Source organism: Phalacrocorax aristotelis, chromosome 1 (genome assembly GCF_949628215.1).
Source record: "Phalacrocorax aristotelis chromosome 1, bGulAri2.1, whole genome shotgun sequence".
Taxonomy (NCBI): Eukaryota; Metazoa; Chordata; class Aves; order Suliformes; family Phalacrocoracidae; genus Phalacrocorax; species Phalacrocorax aristotelis.
In genome coordinates, this window is record NC_134276.1 from 87396523 (window position 1) to 87420359 (window position 23837).

Consider the following 23837-nt stretch of genomic DNA (forward strand, 5'->3'; position numbering starts at 1 on the left):
GTGTCAGAAGAGATGGGCCCAACACCAATGTGGTCCTCAGACTTTGTGAGACACATGTTAGCGAATCGCTCCCTACCTGAACGATGTGGGTTAAAAGTGTTTCATTAATAGGACCTCCTGTTGAATGCTTGGATGTCAAAGCCCTGCTCTGTCTGCCAAAGACTGGCTTCTAATGTGAATAGGTTATAATAAGATTCTCTCTGCAAATAGCAGAGAAGCAGTTCTCCTGATAAGGAGGGAGGATCCCTACAGGCTGCTCGGAGTTTGAGTTTTTACATTGAAGAAACATACTTTTCTTTCTGGTTCTGGCACACCATGATATTGCCAGCCTGAAATTTGGAGGATGACTTTGATACCTCTATTGCTAGTCACAGGTTTTCCAAGTAACAGCAGTAAGGTGAAACTAGCAGCACTCTTTCTGGGTAGCTTCACTAATGTTAGCAGCGGCTCTCATGCAGCAGCTAAATCATTGAGGCTCTTGTCAGTCTGCTGTATGGCTCCTGCCACTTAGGAAAGCTGTGTGCTGCAGGAGATGCTGACCTTGAAGCTATGCAGGGAGAGACAGGAGGGTGAAAAATGAATGCTAGAATAAAATGGTTTTCCCATTCCTGTTGAGTTGCAAAGAGAATAAGGAAGAGATAAAGAAGAGAGGGAGTGGGTTAGGATGGTGGAATAACAGATGTGCTGAGAAAAATTTTTGCTGGTGGTGTTGCTGGGAAAGGAATAAATGAGAGTGATGATGATATAGGTAAAGCTTACCTGGTCTTTTGCAGCCTGTAGCTTCATGGTAAGATGGGTTCTCCAAGTGGGAATCCTAACACGATTTCCCTGCCCATTGGCTGAATATGGCCGTTAGGATTTTTGCCAAAATCTTGCCCATGGTTAAGATTTTCTTACCTGATTGTAACCACAAGTTGGCCACATAGTCTCACAGGCATAGTATCATGGCAGGATATTTTAAGCCATGTTACAGGTTTTCATTTATTAAGGATTACATCACTGGTGCTCAGATGTTGCCAACTAAATTCTTGCTGCTGTGCAGAGACCACAGTACTTCTGTTTTGTTGCAGTGGGCTGCAGATGGGAATGCTGCAGTTTCAGCTGAGGGAGCCTAGGGCAGCTGGGCAGAAGGCAGTGGTCTTCAGGGAGCAGTCCTGTTGCCTGGCTGCAGGATGGGCTGACTGAGGTGATGGGGCAGTGTGGTGCCAAACCGCTCCAGTCAAGAGCCTCCAGAAGCTCCTTCTGCCCATAATTTTCACCCTAAAATTTGGTCTTCGTTTGTTTGTTGAAGCGTGCTGTCCCAGAAATCTGCATGTCCTCTATTGTTATACTGTTGTTTTTCTTTTAGAAAATATACCAACAACTTGCTGAAATTTTAATACTAAGCTATTAATACTAAAGCTTCAGAAATTTTTTCCATTTTCTACTTTTCTCCCTATTACAGTTGTGAAAATGGCCATTATGCAGAGAACAAGCTCTGAAGGGGACTTCAGCAGAGCAGAACCTGTCATGAGAAGGGGAATTGCACCTTATCTTTATAGGCATTACAATTGCCATTTCCCATCTACCAGTGCTTAACTTCATGCATGCTTTATTATTGAAAACCCTCTTATTTCTGAAATAGTTCAAGTTAGCAAAAAGATTCTAAAAGAACTGAAGAGTGCTTAGGTATTACTGTTTCTTAACAGGAGTTCTGAAATAATACGTAAGCACTAGGATGCATGTGATGCAGTGCAAGGTCAGAATACAGCTGATAAATACGTGTTTAACAGACTGGTTGGCATTTGGAAATGGTGGTGGAAATGATGCATTTGATACCTTAGAGCAGGTACTTGGAAATAAAGATGTCCTCTGTCTTTCAGAAAAACCCACTCTTCAAGTCTCACTCAGGTTCAGGAAGTTTATTTTTAATGAGACCAAAGGAGTTTGTGGCAGGTAACAAGGACAGTCTTCTCCTTCAGTCTTCTGCGATAAGAAGGAAGGCATGCAAAATCAGCCAGAATTCCTATGATCAGAATAGTAATTATTAGTAATTAATTCAGGTTTTACAACTACTTGAAATGGTATCTAACCTTATGTTGCAGGTACACTTTTAAGAATAAATATGGAATAAGGCATCTCTCATACAGTAAGAAAATGTGTACATACAATAAGTCCTGTTAAACTCTGCAGAGTGAAAATTCAGATGTTTTGTTGTACTTTTTTGGTGTGGTTTTTTTTCCTTTTTTTTTTCCCCCCCCCCAGCTTTTGATTAGGTCTGGATGAGGTGCTAACCAAAATACTTTGTGTTTTTACACTCATACACCCTCTCCATCCTCTTTCAATATAAAGTAAGCAATGCTTATATGGGCAGGAGATAATGGAGCAATATCAAGAAGTATACTACAGTTGGCTGCATGCAGGTAGCACAGAAAGTGTTAAACAGTATTTACTTCCTGGTGATATCTTGCAGAAATGGGCAGGAATATCCATAATCAGGACACTTTATCTCACGCTGACTGATACAAGTAGTTAGTTCTACCAGCCAGGGATATTGCAGAATAAAGGATGAAGATCACACAAAGGAAACCCAAGCTCAAAATTAATTCAGTGGTAAAATTTTATATGTATTTTTTTCCTTTTACCTGATAAGCTATGACAATAATGAACTAGAGCCTGTGGAACTGCAGCCTTAGTTAAATCTCAGCTCTGGTTTAGTTTGCCGTGCCTTCCATGTGGCTTGGGGAAAGGCTTTTTCTAAGTACAGCTAAGCAAAATGCAGGAGAACAGCACTTTCTCTTGTGCTGCCTTCTGGAGGGCTCTGTACGAGTAGAGCTCTCACTGACGGCACGTTTTCTGTGCTGTTTCTGGCCTCTTTCTACATTAATTGCTTGGGAGGCTGAGCACAGTGTGCATTTTCCACCTTCCCGTAGACTGGTCTCGACATTGCCTACACCAGTGGCAAAGTGTGGGGATTTCAGGTTTTCTTTGGGTTTCCCAGTATTAGGCCTCTGCACTGGTTAAGTTAATGTGTGTATATGTGTGTATTACAAGACGTTAGTAGCACTAGACGGCAGCATTTTGCGCAAATGTATCTAGTGTGTAATACTAATATTTAATGAAGTACCTCATCCTCTCCTTGGAAAAGAGCTTCAGGGACAGGTTTCATACCATTAATTTAGTGCTACGCAGTTAATATTTAAAAACAAATTGTTATTAATTTTGTGTGATGCGTGCAGACATTGCTTTCCATGTGAATGTTCATTTCTCTTTCCTGGGGACATAACATTGATGAGACTTGAAGGAGACTAATGTGTTGCCGTAGATTAATTTAGTCTGTGAAGGGTCTAATTACCAGTTACTGCTTTTTGCTTACATGGATGAATCGTGATTATGCAAAATGAGAAACTAGCTAAAGTGTAACTTCAGTTGTCACTTCAACAGATTTTTTTTTTAATTTTATGTATTTACAACTTATGCAAAGCTGATAACATTATTTCAAGAAGTATATTGCCAAAGAAAAAACTAACAAATGTGTTTTGCCATGATCCAGTTGTGTGGGTAGCACTCCCACTTTACTGGCTTACGGCTTTTACATTATGGAATGTGTTCTTCTCTTTTATAAGAGCGAGAGGGAGAGTGGGGAAGAGCAGGCATGTAAAGTTGTCCTTGCATATACTTTTATGAAAAGCTCTCTGCTTTGAACATAGTTTGAAGCAGATTGTCTTAGCCAAGAAGCTTAGAACCGAAATGTCTTACTGGATCTGTGCATATCAGGATGCAGTAAAGCTGTACTTGTAGGACTGCTTGTAAAGTTATTTGTACATATTCTGTCCAATTATGGGCGATGTCATTAGGCTTCTCTCTTAATTCTGAAATCCTTCCTGAGAGAAGTCAGATAGAGTTCATGAACGCTGGATGATTTTGCTGGTTTTAGAAGCAAAACCAAATGCAGGGGGAGGAAGAATAATATGAGCATGGATGGAAGTCATTGTATAAGCACTCCCAACCAAGCCTAGCATGTTGTCCACTGTTACTCCAGAGAGAGGTTCAATATAACTGTAGCAAAACTGAGGAATTACTTGTCTTGCAAAATTAATTGCATTGCTTTTAACCATGCTGCTGGGCTGCATGAAATCCATCGGCCCTGGTGTGATGGCATCACCAAATAAATCTTGAAGCATTATCTGAACCATTAAAAGATTTTTCCAGTGGTGGAAGACAGTGTAAAGTACTGAGGTAAAGGAAAGTTTCAACAACTGTGGTATTATTCCTTTGGGGACACGATGCTTGCTCCGAAAGGATGCATTCTGATGTAATAAATTCTTGGCAGCAAAGCTGGTTTTGGTGGTGAAGAACTATAATAAAGGCTGTGGCAGAGCTTATTTGACTATTTTGCGTAAGAGCATATATTAGCCCATGTGAGGGAGGGAGGAGAGAAGGGCCCCTCTTGTGACAACAACAGTGTGTTTAATGTGGCTGCTCTGGAGCCCGCTGTAAATATGCAAACTTGGGAAGGCATTTGAAAGAACAACCAGTACTTATTTACTTACTTGGTTAATGTCAGGGGTGTGCTTGGATTACATAAACATCTTCTGACTGTCTTACATATTGTACTTGTTTTTTCCCTTTAATATATGATTCATTTGTATTTTGCAGAGGGGTGGGATGGTTACTGGGACATATGTGCAGTGATGGAAGTGATGAATATTAGAAGTATAGCTTTCCCTTTCTTCTTCAAGACACTCCTACACATATCAAAGTATTTGACCAGTGATTTTAAGTTACAGATGTTGCTTTGTCATGTGGAGGGGGATGTACAGCTTTTTCTGCCCACAACCCTAAAACCGTCCCAAATCTCACACTGTGATGAATTGTGCGAGCTTCTGCTTAAAGAGAGCTCCAAGCCTGGGAATTGCATGGGCGTTGCAAGAAGGAAGAATGAACGGGAGGGAGTTCACTCAGAGTTTGAAGAAACTTTCCCTCCTGCCTGCCTGCTGTAGGCTTGGATGCTTGATGGCCTTGCGCTTCCTGTAGTCATATGTGCTAGTGTGAAGCACAGCTGCAAATAATCGTGGGAGACAGTGAAAAGCTATGGAAAATGAAGACTTCAGTATCTCAAGTCCTGAGGGGGTATTTCAGCCTTAGGGCCCCATCTGAAGAGTTGAAGAAGCCAATACCACACCAATTAGAAAAAGCCTGCCATCCGTAGGGGATATGGAGGTTGCATTTCAATGCTTACAGTCATATTTGGGAATTTGGTAGTCCGTCATTGCTGCGCGGTGCAAAATTGTTTGGCGGGCAGGTGCTGCACATTAGTGCAACTGCGGTCTCAGACACGGCAGCCGTAGGCCCAGGGCTGGGAGAGATGGAGGGCTGGGTTGCCTCGGGCACGCTGGGCCCCTGCCAGCCCTTTCTGGCTCTAGCACGGTTATGTTGGTGGTGTGTGTGAACCCGGTGGTACTCACTTCAGCTTATTTTAATATCATTAGTGCTTATTGCTTTCTTGAGAGACATGTCAGAGAAATAATAAAGCCACGTGCTGTTGTTAGGTGGACCGTTGCTGCCTGCCAGTGTAGACCAGTGATGTGGCCTTTTTGTTTGCAGGCACCAGAATATTGTAAACTTGGTGATAAGCTGAGTTTTAATCTTGTATGTTTGGCAATAAGCTGTGTTTTAATCATGTAAAGTTGCTTTGCACTAGTACAAAGATAAACCTCTAGAAACTCTAAAATCAGAAGGGAACATGCTGAGAAAAACTTTTTGTGCTGGCTCATAAAATGCTTTATCTTTTAGGGGAACCAATTAGTAATAAAGTTACTCCTTGTAGTCTGATGTATGGTAGCAAGTTCTTAGAAAACATCAAATCCCTACAGTGGTAGAGATGCAGGCAGATGTTGTATAAGGAATAATTTAAGAGGGGAAAACTGGGAACATATGAAATTTAAAAAGATTATCTGACGAAACACAGATCAAATGCATGTTGGTGAATGGTATTTAGAACCCTAATTTTATAATGCTGATTGAACAATGCCTATATGCTAGTTGCAGTGTATTCTAGTTTACATGTGATAATTGGAGCAGAAATGTAATACTTTGAGGAAGAAGTTAACCAGTGATTAGACCCAAGAAGTCTCCCCTTTCCTGAAGTACTCTGCAAACTGGAGCACATGTGGAAAATGGGAAAGAGTGTGATGGTGTGTGAAAACTGTGAAGTGAAACAGAGTAGAAATAAAAGTAGCTGTGGACGGATCTGCCTTTATTAGCTAGCCAGCTTGAATTTCGTGGAGGAAAAGAAAAGTTTATCAAGCATCCTGGGTCAGGGCCATGTCTTCTTGTGTACTACTTTGTACAGACTGTAGCATCATGGGACCGTGAATAAGACTAGACTGTCTGGATCCTTGTGCATCATAAAAATATATTATTACATGTCAAGTGACAATGCCACTTTCTCCTCTTGCTTTTTGCAAAGATACATTCTGTGTCCTCAAAGCTGCTTCAGAAATCATAAGGGTATACATTTTTGTAGGAAAAAAATGAGGCAGTACTGGGATTTCCTCTTTGAGATTTTAGAGGAGTATTTCATTCAGTGTTTGTAGTCTTATAATCTTGATAATGCTTGGCCAAGTTTTTGAAGAACTGATTTTGGTAGAATATGACATTTAAACAAACACAACCCCCACCGTTAGCCTGTCTGTTCTTTCTTCAGAATACAAGTAGAATTCCTTTGGGGGGGGGGATGATCATTACGATTCAGATATTTTTAGTTTATCTCTAGATGCCTCCCAAATGGTGCTGAACTTCTAACCCTGAGCTTAAAATTTCTTTGTCATTTTTATACATGGAATTACGAGGGTGAATGCACACTTTCTCATCCTGTCTCCATTGTGGCTGCCCTAGGCCCCTGCAGTTGGGTGTAGTTGTGTTTATCAGAAGAAAATAGATGCACTCCTTTGATTAGCTTCATCTGAGGGGTTCCTGATATTTAATGATGCTGTGGGTTGTTTGTCTTCTCTCCCTTCCAATAGCAAAGAGATTTCCGCTGCCATTATCAGCCACAGTAAGTTTTCAGCACACTTCAGCATTTCTCGTGTGCAAAGGCCACAGCTGTAGCTAAACAATGTGGTTGTTGTAATCCAATAATAAGAGTCCTAAATATAACAATAATTACAACCCCTTACATTGAGAACAATATTGATAATCAGGGATACTAATCCTTGAATTTCATAGAAATAGAGCTTGACACTGGTTGTTGCAGTGTTATCCACATTTTAAGATTTCAAATACTTTGCAAAACCTGTATGTGCTTGTGTAAAGATTTGGCTTTGCTTTACAGATGGGCATAATGGAAACAAAAAGCACCCAGAGAAATGAGTGATTACATTTATCAACAGCTAAACAGAACACTTTGGATATTCTTGTAATTAACAAGTCTAACTGGCCATAATAAGTCCTGATTATAAGTAGTTTAACAGCAAGGACTGATTTTATTGAAAATTTGTCCTATTAGACACTGCACCCAGTTCAGTCTTGTGTATCTTTAAAATATGCTTGTAGTTAGTCTATATGTACACTTTTTGTCTCTCCTCCTCCCTTTTTAAATTTCATTTTCTTTTAAAAAAAAACTCCCTTAAAAGTTGGTCAGTGTGAAAGGCTTTGTAAAAGAGAGCTGTTGAGCCATGTAGGATTCACTTAGTCTTGATGTTTCTGCAATTTTCTGATGAACAAAATTGCCACTTATTGCCAACACGGTCATGTAATGAATATATCCAGGTCTCATAAGAGTTCATGATCATGCAAAGAGAGTGTATCTGTAGGCACAGAAACAGCAGACACTTCAAACTTAGATTCCTCAAACAGGATTTGATCTTTAATTACAGAATTAGTAGTGACCTGGGACTTCTTCCACCCCAAACTTATGTTTCAACCCACCGCTGTTGCAAATACACTCTTTTACTCCCAAGTTCTTGGGATAATGCCATCTCTTTGTTCGCTGGTGGCTTTCCTTTGGCTGACCACAGGCCCTTCTCCTGGCAAGGACCTTGAAAAGAACAGAGCAACATGCAAGGTCTAACATTTGCCTCTATTTCAATTCTTCATTTTGCCCATCTCTTCAGGAGCCCAGTGTGATACCTTCCTTATTTACCGCACTGCTGTACACAGTACCTCTGATCTAGTAGCCAGGGTCTTGACACTTATAATACCTTCAGGAGAGGCTGAATTTGGATTACGTTGCTGCTTCTCGTGTTCACATCTTCAGTCTCATGAGTTCTTGGTTCTACAACATGGTTTTCTGCATATAGGAGTATATATCCAGTGCATATAAAGTGGGGTTTTTAATGTGTTGTGTTTCTCTTTCATCGTCTAAAAATGTAGTTTTTAGTTACTAGTACCTTTCAGCTACTGTTTTCATAGATTCATAGAATCATTAAGGTTGGAAAAGACCCTTAAGATCATTGAGTCCAACCGCTAACCTATCGCTGCCAAGTCCACCACTAAACCATATCCTCAAGCACCACAGCTACCCTTCTTTTAAATACCTCCAGGGATGGAGACTCCACCACCTCCCTGGGCAGCCTGTTCCAATGCCTGACAACCCTTTCGGTGAAGAATTTTTTCCTAATATCCAACCTAAACTTCCCCTGATGCAGCTTGAGGCCATTTCCTCTTGTCCTATCGCTTGTTACTAGGGAGAAGAGACCGACCCTGCCTCGCTACAACCTCCTTTCAGGTAGTTGCAGAGAGTGATAAGGTCTCCCCTCAGCCTCCTCTTCTCCAGACTAAACAACCCCAGTTCCCTCAGCCGCTCCTCGTAAGACTTGTTCTCTAGACCCTTCACCAACTTCGTTGCCCTTCTCTGGACACGCTCCAGCACCTCAATGTCCTTCTTGCAGTGAGGGGCCCAAAACTGCACACAGTATTTGAGGTGCTGCCTCACCAGTGCTGAGCACAGGGGCACGATCACCTCCCTGCTCCTGCTGGCCACACTATTCCTGATACAAGCCAGGATGCTGTTGGCCTTCTTGGCCACCTGGGCACACTGCTGGCTCCTGTTCAGCCGGCTGCCAGCCAACACCCCCAGGTCCTTTTCCTCCAGGCAGCTCTCCAGCCACTCCTCCCCAAGCCTGTAGTGTTGCATGGGGTTGTTGTGACCCAAGTGCAGGACCCGGCACTTGGCCTTGTTGAATCTCAAACCGTTGGCTCCAGCCCAGTGATCCAGCCTGTCCAGGTCCTTCCTGCCCTCCAGCAGATTAACACTTCCACGCAGCTTGGTGTTGAAAATTCCTAGAGAAAAATACATCTACCCTAAACTGCACATGGAAAACACTTAATCTTATCCTGTAGTCTATGAATATGCATGTTATGCTTGAAGGAATAATTATTTGGATCTTCTCAGTCATTTTTATTGTTTGCTTTTAATGCTTTTGGAATTTTCTTTGACTCAGATATATACAGAGAAGGAGGAGAGGGAGTGAGTGAGAAAGAATAATTCTACAGAGTGAAGGACAACTACGTTTTGTGGTTAGAGGCCTTTTGCCTGAAATTGTATATAACCAGTGCACAAAGTAATGGTCCCGCTCATTTGCAAATGCCTCTTGTTGTGGTTTAGCCCCAGTCAGCAACCGAGCACCACACAGCTGCTCGCTCACTCCCCCCACCGCTGTTGGATGGGGGAGAGAATCGGAAGAGCAAAAGTAAGAAAACTCATGGGGTGAGGTAAGAACAGTTTAATAATTAAAATAAAACAGTAATAGTAGAAGTAGTATTAGTAGTAATAATGATAACAACAATAATAATACTATAATGAAAAGGAAAATAACGAGAGAGAGAGAGAGAGAGAGAGAGAGGCCAAACCCGGGGAAAAACCCAAGTGATGCAGCCACTCACCACCTGCTGAACAATGCTGCCAGTCCCTGAGCTGCAATTGCTGCTTCCCCTGGCCAACACCCCCTGTCATATGGTATGGAATATCCCTTTGGCCTGTTTGGATCAGCTGTTCCGGCTGTGTCCCCTGCCCTCCTGGCTTCTTGTGCACCCGGCAGAGCACGGGGAGCTGGAAAAGTCCTTGACGAGTGTAAGCACTACGTAGCAACAACTAAAACATCAGTGTGTTATCAACATTATTCTCATCCTAAATCCAAACCCCAGCACTGTACCAGGTACTAGGAAGAAAATGAGCTCTATCCCAGCTGAGACCATGACACTGCTGTAATCCAGGCATTTGGCGATTCTTTTTTTCATTAATTCTGCACACATTCATTAATCTGGGGCCTGCAATTAATTTTTTCCCCAGTTTTAAATATATTGTAATTTTTTCCTAATCTGTAATGAAAGCTGCTTCTGGTGTTTCTTTTGCTATCCTATTTGCAGCGCTCCTCTGGGATGGGGCGTTACTTTTTTGCGGCCGTCCTGTCCACAGTAGGCATTTGCCATCTATGTCACTTAAAACATTCTGTTCTTTGCTCTGTCTTTTGGCACTGATAACTGTGACATCTGTTTGTCACATATGAAGCCCAGGAGGTGCTGAAGACCCTGAAGCAGTGAGCATCCCTTACGTGGGCAGTGGAGAATTATCCTTGCCTCTCAGGTAGGGAAGCGGCTGGCTTGGCTTGCTCCTGATTTCTGTGTTGACATTCAGACCGAGGGACGTGGAGAGTTTCCAAATGCCCATCTGCCACGTAGAGACTGTGGGGAAACGTGGCCTTTCCTGTTCTCCCTTCTCATTCTTCTAGCGAGGAAATATGAATGTGTACCCCAAACAGGAGCTGCTGTGGCGGGGAGAGTTGCCTGCTCTGGGCTGCCTGCAGTGTCTGCCCAGGAGCAGCTCTCTGGTTGAGTTGGAAGAGAGGGAGAAGTGTTCTAGTTGGTTGTCTTGCTCTTTGACATAAGCAAAGCTTGTATTCTTGTATAATTAAAGTGAATAGGCTAGTAGCCTACAGGCTCTGGATTAATAAAGCCTAGGTGCAAACGCGTACATCATAGCACAATGTTTTAACTTACCAGGAACTCAGCTGAATATTCAAGTTTGAAACATATGTAGGCTCATGTGCAGTTTCAAAGGTCCTTAAGAGTAGTTGGCTTAAATTTAATGCATATTTAATGGTGAGCAAGGGGGAAACAACTGTGATTTTTTTCTGAATATTTAATGTTTTAGTGGTCCCTTCCATCCTTCCATGATGCTGGTTTAGGTAAAAATGTTGCAAATGATAGTTTACAATCTGAAAAGGCATTGGATAGTGCCACATAAATGCCCAGCTTATATTAAAGTCTAGTTAAAAAATTTTGTAGTGACTTGCTAAATTCCGTACCATGACCTATTGCCTGAATTTGTATTTGTTAAGGTGTAAAATTAATGGAATTCAGGTACTGATTCATACTCTTGATGTTCAAATTGAAAGATGAATTTGTTTGCCTTTTATTTAAAGAAAAAGAAAAGCCCCAAATCTGTCATTTGTTTTTTAAGAAACCTATGTGTCTTTCCCTTCCACACAAAATTTTCTGTGTATTGTCTGTATGTTACTGCTTTTCAGTAAATGCTGGGTTTACAGAACAAGGACTTGCCAGGGGAAGTTGTCAGTTTGCATCTTCATTCTGATTTACCAGGGAGCATAAAAATATACTTCCTTGTCAAGGGTTCAGGTATGATAGTTAAACCTGTAATACTCATCATCTTTCCCTTAACCCCAGACTGAAAAGAAGGCTGATAAGGACACAAGCTCTGTTGTTTTCACTGTAGTTTTCCAATCTTAAGAAAAAATTCTTTTGCTACCAATTTGGGGAAGAATATTCTACCTAGTTGTCACTATTTTTAGAACTGTATCTTCTTACATATATCTGAGCAGCTGATTACAAATTTAATTCAGATCTAGCCATAGAAAAAGTCTACTCTAATACTTTTTTAGTCTCTTAGAGATGGGAGGAAAGACTGAACTGCTTGCAGAGGAGGAGCAGACTGTGGGATCAGAACCTGAGTATATATTTCATGGAGAAGGTCATCTGACTTTGAATTACAACAGATGTGCATTACCTGTTCTGACACTGAATTACAGGGCGGTTTGTTGGTTTGCTTGTTTCAAAAGATAACCTGTTACGTACTTCAAAATAAGACAATACCTCAGAGAGATCATGAAATGTGCAGTTGTATTATTAGTTAGGAAATTGCAAGAGTGGAAGATTTCCCTGGAGGGTGGCACTGCATCTTGCAATCTTATTCCAGAAAAGTCATATCAGTAAAAAAAATGAAATTAAACATTTCTTGTTCAGTTTCTACTGTGCTGTTGTAATAAAAGGAATTCATTGCATAGAAATCAGCCCAATTTTGCATCAGTGAGCCATTAAAAATTGTTACTGATTTGATGAATTCTGACTTGGCCACACAAGGTAGAACTCAATGATGGAATAGGGGGAAAAAACAGCTCCAGTATATTCTACTTGCAAAAGAAACTTCTAGAAAAATTTTTCTTACTGTTAAAAGCACTGACTTTTCTGAGCAGTTTCTTTTGGAGGAGCTTTCTTTGCTTTTGCTGTTGTTTTTTATTTGTTTAGTTCCACAGATGAGGTTGAGCTTGCTTTAAACTTAATGAAGAGAGATGCTTCTTTTCTGTTAATGCACAGAATAGTCCATCTGTGTACCTAACACCTCAGGGGCATGCCAGCTGACAAAGATGTGCAATGTATTAACATCTTAAAGGCCCCAGACAAACTGGCCAGGTAATGAGTGTAGAGTAGGATTTGGACAGCATTGCCAGACTCCATGGTTGATAAACTCAGGTGGAAAGCACGTGGGCCAGGGGAGTGCTTCTTGAGTAGTTAGCATTCTTGGAGGTTTATGTTATTCCTGGAACACAAGGTGAGGAATTTTTCAAGAAAAACAACAAAAAAAGTTACTTTATATAGTGTTTCCTTTAAAGAGTAGGTCTAAAAGGAAAAGTAGTACCATCATACAGTTTTACTTTAAATTCTCTTATTGGAATATCTATGCTTTTACATATACTCAAAAAATCTTGGGGTTATTTTGGGTGAGGAGCAGAGCTGTTGAATATGAGACTGTTAACTCGTGTATTGGCATCACAAAACTTGTTTGATATACTATGAGGCCCTATGCCTCCAGAATATAAAAACAAACCTGATTTTTGGACAGGGCCACTGTTCCTGAAATACCCAGGACTGCTATATGCTTGGCAACCTTAACAGCATCCATGGCCAGGAACAGGGAATAGTACATCAGATGGAGTTATTTGTTGGGATTCCTGTGGTACGTGGGTTGTGTGACATCCTCTGATATGAGGGCATCTGGGGGTAGAAGCAGAGCAGACCTTGACAGCTAGAAAAATTTCTTACTACATTGAAGTTGGGTGGATGCTGGTCTTGCAGGAATATCATAAAAGATAGTGCTCGTAAGAAAGCTGTGCTTTCTCTGTTAGCTTCCAGGGTGTCTCTGTGGACCCCAGGTAGCTGATGCTTCTTTGGTATATCTTGTCCTGTCCCAAGTTAAATGACGTTATCAGCCAGGAACGCCTGTTCCCTGCAGCTCCCATCCTGTTGATCTGAAAACAGCGGCGGCTGGCCGGCTGCTGGCAAACAAGGCTGTCTGCTGGGGCTCTGGGGATAAAAGGTGTGGGTGAGGAATGCTAGTAGCCTTTCTGCATTGTTATTATTTCCTATCTGTGCACAGTTTTGTTTACAAAAAGAATTGCTGCTCTTTAATTAAGAAATAGAATGGCAGAAATAAATTACTTCAAAAGAATGTTCTGTTTAGGGACTGAGGGGAAGTAATGGTGGCAAGCTATTCTGAAAATGTCACACAATCTACGGTTAAATTATTTTGTTCTTTCCTGGCTGTAGTTTTTACGAAATTGATGAGTCAAGCAATTGTCAGTAATATTTTTGTTGTCTTAAAATTTTTTCTTACCCTACATGAACTACATGCATCTGTCTAGATTACATCTGAATGACAAAAATACATAGAGGGCAGGAAAAGGAAGAGTAGTGGCTTTATTTAGAATTAACTGTCAATAAGTGTTTATTAAATGCATCTGTCATGACTTACTCTGGATTTGTGTTGCTAGTCTCTTAGCTGGGAATTCATTTTTTGATACCTGATGACGCTGAATATTTTAATGTTGTTATTCAGCAGTCTATGTAAACGGTGTGGGACTAAAGTTCAGAAATGTCAGAAGTACTTACTGCCTTCTTTTTTTGTCATTTAGCAAAAGCATATCTATGTCCTATTTTTAATACATTTTTAGATGAAGTGTTTATGTATTGTCAAGAATATTCATTTTCTTTCAAAAAATAAATGCCATTATACATGGCACTGTGCTTGAAAATCAGTTCATGCAATTAATATATCAGATGGAAAACTTGGCCTAAGAAGGGCTTTGGGAGAAAATACTTACGAATATGAATAAATCAAGAAGGCTCATGTCAGATAATTCAGGATAATGGTATCGTGTGTGTGTGTGAACAAGTAAAGTGGATTTAAGAAGATGCGAGAAAAATTATTTCCTTTTGCAACCTAAATTTAAATGTCTGAATGAGTTCTTATAGCACTGGGACTTGGTAAATGGCCTTACTTTCAGGTGTCAGGCAGAGAAGAGTACCTGATTTTTATTGCTGCTTGTGCATTTGCTAGTAATGATGAGCATTGCCTAGCATGTAAGAGAGGCGGCAGCATTTGGGTGAACTGAGGGCTCCCATTGAAATGCCTTGGGAATAGGCAGGACTCGTGCTCTTTGACATATTCTGAAGCAATGGTGTCTAAGAAAGAGGGAAATTAAGATCTTGCGTGTATTGTGTTGTTTTACAGTGAAACATTACTTTTGATTAACAAACAGTTCTGAGGCCAAAGGCAGAGTATTAATTATATAAGTACAAAGGGAAAAAGTATCAAAAATCCAGTGGGGCACCCCACAAAGCAGCAGCCTGAGTTGTTTTGACCTCAGTGAGTGTTCCTGTCTTCTTTTTCATGCATATGTGTGACAACCAAGTCATTTTATGGACCAGTCTTGGTGGTTCTGATAATTCAGGTTTTCCCTGCTGTAGGGGAATAAACTTAGGAGAATAAAAGCTTTAGTAGAACGTTGCTCTTAGTTAAAGTTTAACCATTTGTATTTTCTTTGTTGGAGAATTAGGGAACAATTTTTAGCTCCTCACAAGCCTGGGCAAGCACATCTGAGAACCAGGCTATGCGGCAAGATGCAATACATGATCAGTCCTGGGTCACCATTTTTGTTCTCTGTTAATATGTTGTAATCAAGTATATTTGAGCAACTGTTTGATTAGAAAGGGAAATGAATGGAAGGCATAGCTCCAAATGCTTGTTTAACCTAGACCTTTAAGTGGCTTTGTTTGGGAGGCAGGAAATCAGGTGCCAGGCTCTGGAAGGTTGTAGTCGGAGGCTGCTGGAATTGGGGACCTGCTCCCGTGTCTTGGGCCTGGAGTGTTTGGTTTACAGTGTGTTTGTGTGTGGTTTAGTTTTGGTGTGTGAATTCTAGAAGTTAAAGCCATGTGAAGATTGTGCTGGTGCGTGGGAGCAGGGACAGAGTGTGGGTGACACTCGCCCAAGGGCTGAGCCAGGAATGGCAGGCTGGCCTGGTACTGGGGCATCCCTGCCTGCAGTACCAACATATTCCTCATGTGAGTGTCTTCGGAGGTGTGGTTACACCCTAAAAGGGGTGAATGAGAAGCTGGGGCTCTTATGAGACAACTGGAGCTCAGCAGTCAGATCAATCTTTTCTCCTCCATGTATCTTCAGAGTTTTCAGGCATTTTGATTAGCGAGTAAAATGTTCTCACTTCCTTGCAACCTAATGAGCAGATGTCCTCTCAATGTTAGGGATTGTTTGAAGACAACCATCAGAAAGGTGGTATCTCTCAAGAAGCAGCTAAATTAATGCATTCAGGTTTTTGTCAAATCCTGCTACTTGGTAGCAGTCACGTTGATCCATCAGAATGTATTCAGACACAAATTTCAGATGGACCACCAAATACCCGAGTCTTCCTTATCCCCTTGGCACAAGGATACATCCGCTGCAGAGCTTCCTTGTACTGGTCTGGTACTCTTGGGCAAAGATTGATGGGGAAGAGATGCACGATGGATTATCTCACGTTCTGCAGTGCTCTTTGCTCCAGGCAAAACCGTGTAGTCAGCTACATGTCATTAAACTGATAATCAAACTGAATAGCTAGAGTAGGTGTGGCCGCTAAAGCAGGACCTGGTCTTGTACAACCCTGCACTCATCCATGTCCTGAGCAAATATTTTGCGTGCACTCCTATGATCTTTTTTGGCACAACAGGCCTGTTTCTGCTCCCCGATTACACTGTTCTGGGGAGTGCACCCAGGTCTTGATTTTAATGGCTTTTCATGCTCAGTAAGCATCTGTGTGCTCTTAGTGACTCCATACAGTTTGTAAACTGTGGTACGTTGAGCTGGATCTGCTGCTGCAGTTGGGACCCAGCATTTGCAGTGCTGCCACCTTTCTTGTTCTCTAGAGCTCTTTGGAGCTAGTTTTAGGGGTTGGCATGATCTGTGAACTTTCAGGTGACTCAGGAGCATACGAATGGTCTTGGAGTCGGAAAGATGCAATGATGTGGCACTACTATTTTTTGTGTCACTGCATGGGGCACTGTAGTCAAGTGCCCCATGAAGAGATGGATTCCTAGCTGAGGGCATCTCCAGCAGACCCTTTTTGTCATGCGACATACCATGGCAGAGGTACGCTGGGAGCAAGTTTAAGAGGCACTGATAGCTCCTGGATGTATGGTGTTAAGCATATTCACACTCTCATTGTTCCCTTAGAATTTGGCTCTGGTGCATATGCTTTCCCTTGTTTCCAGTCTCTTACAGCGCTGTAATAATTAACAGCGTCTGTTGATATGCTGTACCTAGGGTAGGATGCAAGTCTTACTCTCTTCCATTGTTCCCTCTTCTCTCCCCTCCCAGGTGTAATGGAGGCATTGCTAACATACCTGTTACTAGGGGCTGCCAGGTAGGCATTCATAACTCAGTATACTACAGGAATTCAGGGCTCTGTTCAGGGTTCAGGAGAGTTTAGTATTGTCCACGGGTTGAAAAGCCATGGCTGCCATAGCTCTCCAAATCTTAAGATTTCTGGGTAGCATTACATTTTTTGTAATGTTGAAATACTTAAAGAAAGGGCAAGTATTCTCCGTTGGCTTGGTTTTTGGTTCCAGCCCATTTTTACTCCTTATGGCAGTACAAAATATTGCTAACTTTTGCCTTCCCTTCTTCCGTCCTGTTTCTGCAGGTCTTGATGATTGCCTGCAGCAATATATAAAGAACTTTGAGAGAGAGAAGATTAGTGGTGACCAGCTACTACGCATTACTCATCAAGAACTGGAAGATCTTGGAGTCACACGAATTGGCCATCAGGAACTTATCTTGGAAGCAGTAGACTTGCTCTGTGCACTGGTAAACTTCTTGGGGCAAAACAGGGAGGGGAGTGAACAGTGTTTGCATATTCAGTTTGTGTGTTTGGATTTCTAGTCCTAAAGACTATCTAAGTAGTTCAAGAAACTCCTGACATGTAATGTATGAACAATTTAGCATTTTAAACCAGAGGCAAGATAAAGAGCATTATCTACTGATAGGATGGAGCTTGTTAAATAAATTGGTATCAGAGATTTAAGGCTTGCATATCTGTCTTTGTAGAAGAAAAGTTTATCTGAAATCACAAAAGAACTAGGCTGGGTTTGGTTTGGAATGTGAAACAGTTACATATGTGAATGCAGTAATTGAGTGCTGGTTGCCCTTTACAAACAAAATGCCCTGCTATTAACCATGTCATTTTTCACTGCTCCTTTCATGCAAATTATGTTTTAGATGATTATTCGAGCTTGCTGAAACATAGCTGCTTATATTTCAGAGTGGAAAGGATTAAATACTGAAATAATTATCGTATGTGTAAATAATGCATACATCTTTGATGGAGCACAGAGAGGATTTTGGTAATGGTCTTTTCAGTCACGTCGCGTCATGCGTTACTGGGATTATCCCCTCGGTGAGGTGTATGGCGCTGACTTCACCCTTCTTACAAACTTTTTTGTGTGCCTGTAAAGACTAGTGATAGATTGGGCACACTGTCTGCATTCTCCACTGTAGAAAGGATTGTGAACAGCTCTGCTAAGATGTACTTGTCTGCCTAAAGTGGTGTTTTGTGGATTTTTAATGCCTACTACTTTTCCAAGCCTCAGAAGCAGCTTTAAGAAAGCTGAATCCCAGTAGAGGCAATCAAAGATGGTAGGCTGAAGGGCTCTTGAGAAGGGCTTGTGGATTCTCAGTGTGCAGCAGCTTTTCTGAATATCCTGTCCTTGGATCTTTGGGAGATAAATGTGAGGGATAATGAAGAGAGCGAGCTAAAAAAAACCCAAAATGCAAAAGAAAAAGTAAAAAAGGGGGAGAAAAGCTTTTCTATACGGGAGGACATTAGGTTTTAAACACATCTTAGACTCTTTTCTTTGGAGTAGCATTTCTAATAACATTGCAAAGTGGCTCAGTGCAATAACTTAACTCATTTGTTTTTTAAATAATGGAAAGGATGCTGTCCTGAAAAAAATGCTACTGATATAGAAGGGAACATAAAGAGAGTTATTCACAAAGTACTTTTTATCATCAGGCAGTGCAAAAGGAAACAAGAAAGTAAATATTTTAATTAACTGATGCAAAAATTAAGTTATGGTGAACACTGATGACCATTCTTCCCAGGCACAGAGAGACAGATTGTGGCTCTTTCAAAAATAACCTCTTTTAACAGAAAAAAGACTTGTTTATTAGCTGTAATTTCTTTTTTTCCTGGGTATGTAATTACAGATGTTATCTTTAGACAAACAAACACAACTTGTCTTTGTAGCTCCCTTATCTTAGGCAAAAGTGTATGGACCTAAGTTGCATATAAAATAAGGAGTTTGTACCGAAGGCTAACACCGCATCCTTAATTCATGCAGCAAGTCTCTGCCCTCCTGGTCCTTGTTGCACATACAGTGTTGTTTGCTTTTCTGAGTTTGTCTTAAGGAAAACTTCATCTCTGAAGCATAACAGCATGTGTTCAGATCACAGCTTCTAATTTAAGCTAAGGTTTTTGCAGTCTCACAATTGGCTCCTGATGGCTCCTCAGGGATAAAAGATGTGATTGTTTTATTGATTTTAGTGGACTTAATTTGAATTTATTGTTCACCAATCAGATAAACCTCTTAGGAAATTTAATTCAGAGACAATCCTTTTGGCTCTACTGATCCTATACTTACAGGCTTTCCTTTTTTTATTGCATCAGTAAGTATCTGACCTCGTTAGTGCTTGCCCATTTTTCTGATTAGCCCCTAATGTCGACTGTATTGTTCAGGAGAACTTTAAGCCTACGACTCTTCAATGTAGGGTAACTGCTAGTGCAGGTAGTCACTGTCCAAGGTTTTTATAATGAAAATTATCTGATAATTTTTTCTGTTTCACTGGTTCATGACAGAATTTGGCGTGAGTTACAAGTGTATGATCCAACTGAGTTAAGATCTGTTTGGATGCTGGAGATGATGGGTGGCATGATGGGGTAGGAACAGTAATGTTAATTTTGCCTTGCAAGCATAATCTCTGATTTATTTTGAACTGATTATTAAAAGACAAAAGGATTGTCACTTCTGATACTCCTCGCCATTCTCTCCAAGTTAGTGAGTGATCACCTACGCAGTTTTTGGCATTGACAATTGAAGGGACAGGACCACCTCCCACTGTTCATTCCTGCTCCCACTCTGCAGGGGAGATTTTCCGAAACAGAGTTGCCATCAACAAGGAAAGCTTCTGCAATGTTGATGGCTGATGTGTTTTAAGAGCTGCTTTCTTCCTGCCCCCTTCCCAGCATTTTTTCAGGGCAAACTTTTACTCAGAGTTTCTGCCCGGTCAGCTGTGGATATGGCAAGTGGAAAACCAGCTGCTTGTGTTGCATGCCTGTAGTTCACGGGGCAACATTTTCTTGGAGGAAACCAGAGGGCCTGAACAAGCATATTTGGCTGCTGTGGAGAGAGCATGGGACCTCCTTAATCCAGGTAGAGCCTACAGAACAGCGCTAAATAGACAAACTGCTTGCCACAATAATAGTTGGGAACCAGTTATGATTGATAGCACTATTTAAAGGATATTCTTTATTGATTTTTGACAGAAGGTGGGTGGGTGGCTATGGTCTCTCACAGTATTTCCCTCCTGTCATAAGCACTAGCAACAAATGGATCTTCCAGTGTTCATTAGCTCATCAGAGAACAAATGGTGGCCTTTGCCACCCATCTTAGTAGAGCCTTTCTTGGCTGCCAGCCTGCCATACTGTGCTCTTGACAGGAGAGCAAGCATCCTGGGGGTGAGATTCACAGGTTTTCTTTTCCTGTGGTGCTTCAGAGAAGGAGGAATAAAGATTTTGCCCAGCTGTTACTGCTGTTACAGGTCACGCTCGCTGATAATGGTGGGGGCGTACATACCACATGCCATCACTGAAGCTGAACGTGCTCCAGCAGAGAGCAGGCAATGTAACTAATGTGGTTTGTTGTCTTCCCTCTCTTCTTCAGTCTGTGAAGGTGGGAACATGTTCGATAGATTATCTTGCCTCAGTGCAGTTTTGTGTTTTATAAAATCCGTATGTCAGAAAGGGCAAGGTAAATGAAATGTTCTCTGTGCTTAAAAGAAAGAAGTAGTGAGGTCTGTGATGGTATCTCATTGCTGCTAGAAGTTGTTGCATGGTTTTCAATCAGTCTTTCAGAAACCTCCATGACAGCTATATGCCTGTAGAGTTGTTCTATTTCCAGCAAGGCAAATCTCTTGACCTTCCCTTTCTGTTCAAACTGGGCCATAAAACCTAGATCACACTGATGGCACCAACAGGTAGATTCCTGCTTGATGTGGACGTGCATGTTTATTCATATTGACAAAATCTCAAAAAATAATTGACATCTCAAAACAGGTTGACAAAGGGTAAACTAGGAAGGTGCGTGTCCAGCTCTAGAGATACAGGAGAAACTGCGCTGAGTTATGTACGGTGGTATTTTTTCTCCAGTCTACTGCCATGTAATAAAACATAAGCTTGTTCATCAGTTATAAAAATTACCACCCAGATCTAGCCTGAACATGATCCTTTTCAGTATGTATGTGGTGGTGAAGCTAGTCTCAGACTGCTTTACATTTCATCATTAAAAAAACAACAGTGTAACAGACCTTCATCCACACATAAAGTGTGATGAGCCTTGTTTCTCTGATGGTTGCTTGAAGAACAGGATGTGACTGAACAGTGCCAACAGAAAGTAAATTGAGGAAAAGTGGAGGCGATGCCTCTGAAAAGAGAAATGCATACTGAAGAACAGATTACTTAGATAATGCCATCAGATCACTGTATCAGTCTTCATGTTTGGAGTGCACCTGGAGGTCTTGTAGCTCCTGAGGTACCTAACTGTGCTGCAGACAGTGAAGAAATGCATGCAATTCTTATTCCATCATCTGTTTGTCAGGAGATAGAGTTTAATTTATCAAAACTGGGTATGACCATATTTTGCGCAGTGTCCATGGGCTCTTAAATTTTTTGTTTCCTTGGTATCATATTTTTCCCAGAAAATGCTACCCTTTGCCTTGCTGCCTGGAGAAAGGCTGAAGACTGTCTAGCCAAAGGTTTCTTTTTCCATCTTTAAGAAAGTGATCTAGTTTGCCTGACATATCACCACGATGCCATGTTACATGAGGATTTTTTTTTTGCTTTTCTAAAATATCATGTATATTTTGTTTGAATGAAGATTAAATTAGTTTTGTTTGAAACTGAACATTTTCAAATATTTTTTAAAAGGAGACCTTAAAGTGGGAAATATTTTGTTCTGGGAAGATAAGAATATTTAGAAATCTTTGCAAATAACTTTTGGATGCTTTAAAGTTTTCCTTAACCAAAGAACTTAGTAAAGTCCCCGTGAATTTGAAAAATACTTCTTCAGGGAATCTGTATTCATGAGAATACAGTTTAAAACCCAAAACACAACAGTTTTTGCTTTGTACAGCGTACTGTTTTCAGTACTGGTTTCGTACTAGTTACTTAAATCTGCTATGGCTGCACGAGAATTTTAATAAACACTGTCTATTTGAATCTGTAAAGCTAGAAGATTGCAGCAGATGAAGCAGCATTATTATTTGGCAGAGAAAACATTGGTGTGCACTAACAGCATGAAATTACTTATAATTTACCACTAACACAAAACATTTATATGCAAATGAATGTAAAAAATAGACCTGCTTTACCCATGGATGATTTGATTCCTCTTAAGAATTATGCCTTTTTTCTTAATTTCATCTTCTTGACGTTTCTCACACAAAAATCCTTTCCTTTGCCCTTATCACTAGTCAGGTCTTAAAAACTACTTTTGTCAGTTATATTCAATATTAGACTTAATCACTGTAGTGCTAAATGAGGAAGACTTCATTTTGGAAAGGAGGTTTGTATGTACTGAAGTTGGGATTTATTGTTAATATTCTGCATGCTCATAGCAGAAAAGTTACTTAACCTTTTTACTATCGCCCTTTGGAAGTTAAAGGTCTGCCTATACACCATCTGCCTCCCTGTCTTCAGCCTGAGCTAACTTAACTGCAAAGAAGAAAAGCCTGAAGTCCATCACCAGATCAATAAAGCTAAGGAGTTAAAGGATTTCTGGTAGCTTATATAGATCATGTTGAAAATGTTTTGGTTTTGTTAGTAGATCTTTTATACAGAACTGCAGTAAACCCTGGGGTATGCCAAAGGCAATAATTATGTCTATATGCAAAGGGTGAGTGTCCTTTCTGCTGCCTTCCTCAAGAATCAGTTCTGGATCCTAGATACTTTTTTTTAGTTGCTTTTTTCTTTGGGCTATTTGGAGTTTTGGGCAAGTGCGAAATATATGCCCTGGTTCTTAGAGTCATAGCGTGGTTTGGGTCAGAAGGGATCTTTAAAAATACAACCTCCTAGTTAAAAGCAGACTGGATAAAAAGGGCTGTTATAGTGTAAAATGTTTAAAAAGGTAGTGTGTTCATAACAACCTACTTTCTTTCTGGTTTCTTTTTTTTTTTTTAAACTGCTGATTAGCCGTTTAAGACTTTGTGAAATGCATGTAACTGAATATGTAGCTGGTAGTTTGAGTTCTGGAGAAATAAGAGCACTTGGCTGGCTAGGGACAAAATTACATGAGAAAGTTGAAAAACAAAAAAAATAATGAGCACTTGGTCTTGCAGAAACTGCTTATTGAAAAAGAGTAAGAAGAAGTTATATAATTGCTCTATTAGTGCTACAAAGCATAACCAGGGCTTGGCTTTTTGATCTGTTGCTTGACTGTGCTGTGGAAAAAGAAGGGCATTTTTCAGGAAAGGGGATGATGATTATGAATCTTTCCTGGGTTCTGCAGGTCTATTAGTATCATGCACCTGAGTTTTTTTCTGACTGCTAACATATAGGACAAATATTTATACTCTCTGAAACCATTTGCCTTTTAATCAGTATACGTTTAAGAATTGCAGTAAATGCTGTCATTTGAGCTATCTGTTTTTTCTTCCTTATCTACTTATTCTGTGTTTATGAAACACATGTGTAAGGTTCATGTGTTGTGCACTTCTAAATTACCCCATATGTCAGTGCTATTTGAAGGAGAGATAACCTTAGTGTTGGCATTTTGTGATGCTGGAGGAAGGGTCGTTAGAAATATATGTTGTAGGCAGATCTGATGAGGTATAAAGTTACATAAGGCACCTTCCATATGACAAGCTGTGTTCTCAGTCGCTTGCAACTTTGGGCTGGTAAGCTATCTGCCTCATACTTTGTGGGATGTGTTCAGCCAAGTGTTTTGGAGAATGAGATTCA

General features: G+C 40.7%; 1 protein-coding gene across 6 annotated transcripts in view; it reads left to right on the forward strand.

Annotated features, from left to right (window-relative positions):
* Positions 1–23837, forward strand: part of CNKSR2 (connector enhancer of kinase suppressor of Ras 2) — a 225384-nt gene that overhangs the window by 22245 nt on the left and 179302 nt on the right. For all 6 annotated transcript variants that reach the window (XM_075096786.1, XM_075096804.1, XM_075096795.1 and 3 more), the window contains exon 2: positions 17250–17413. In XM_075096786.1, the coding sequence (XP_074952887.1) occupies positions 17250–17413 (164 nt within the window). The remainder of the gene's footprint in view (positions 1–17249; positions 17414–23837) is intronic.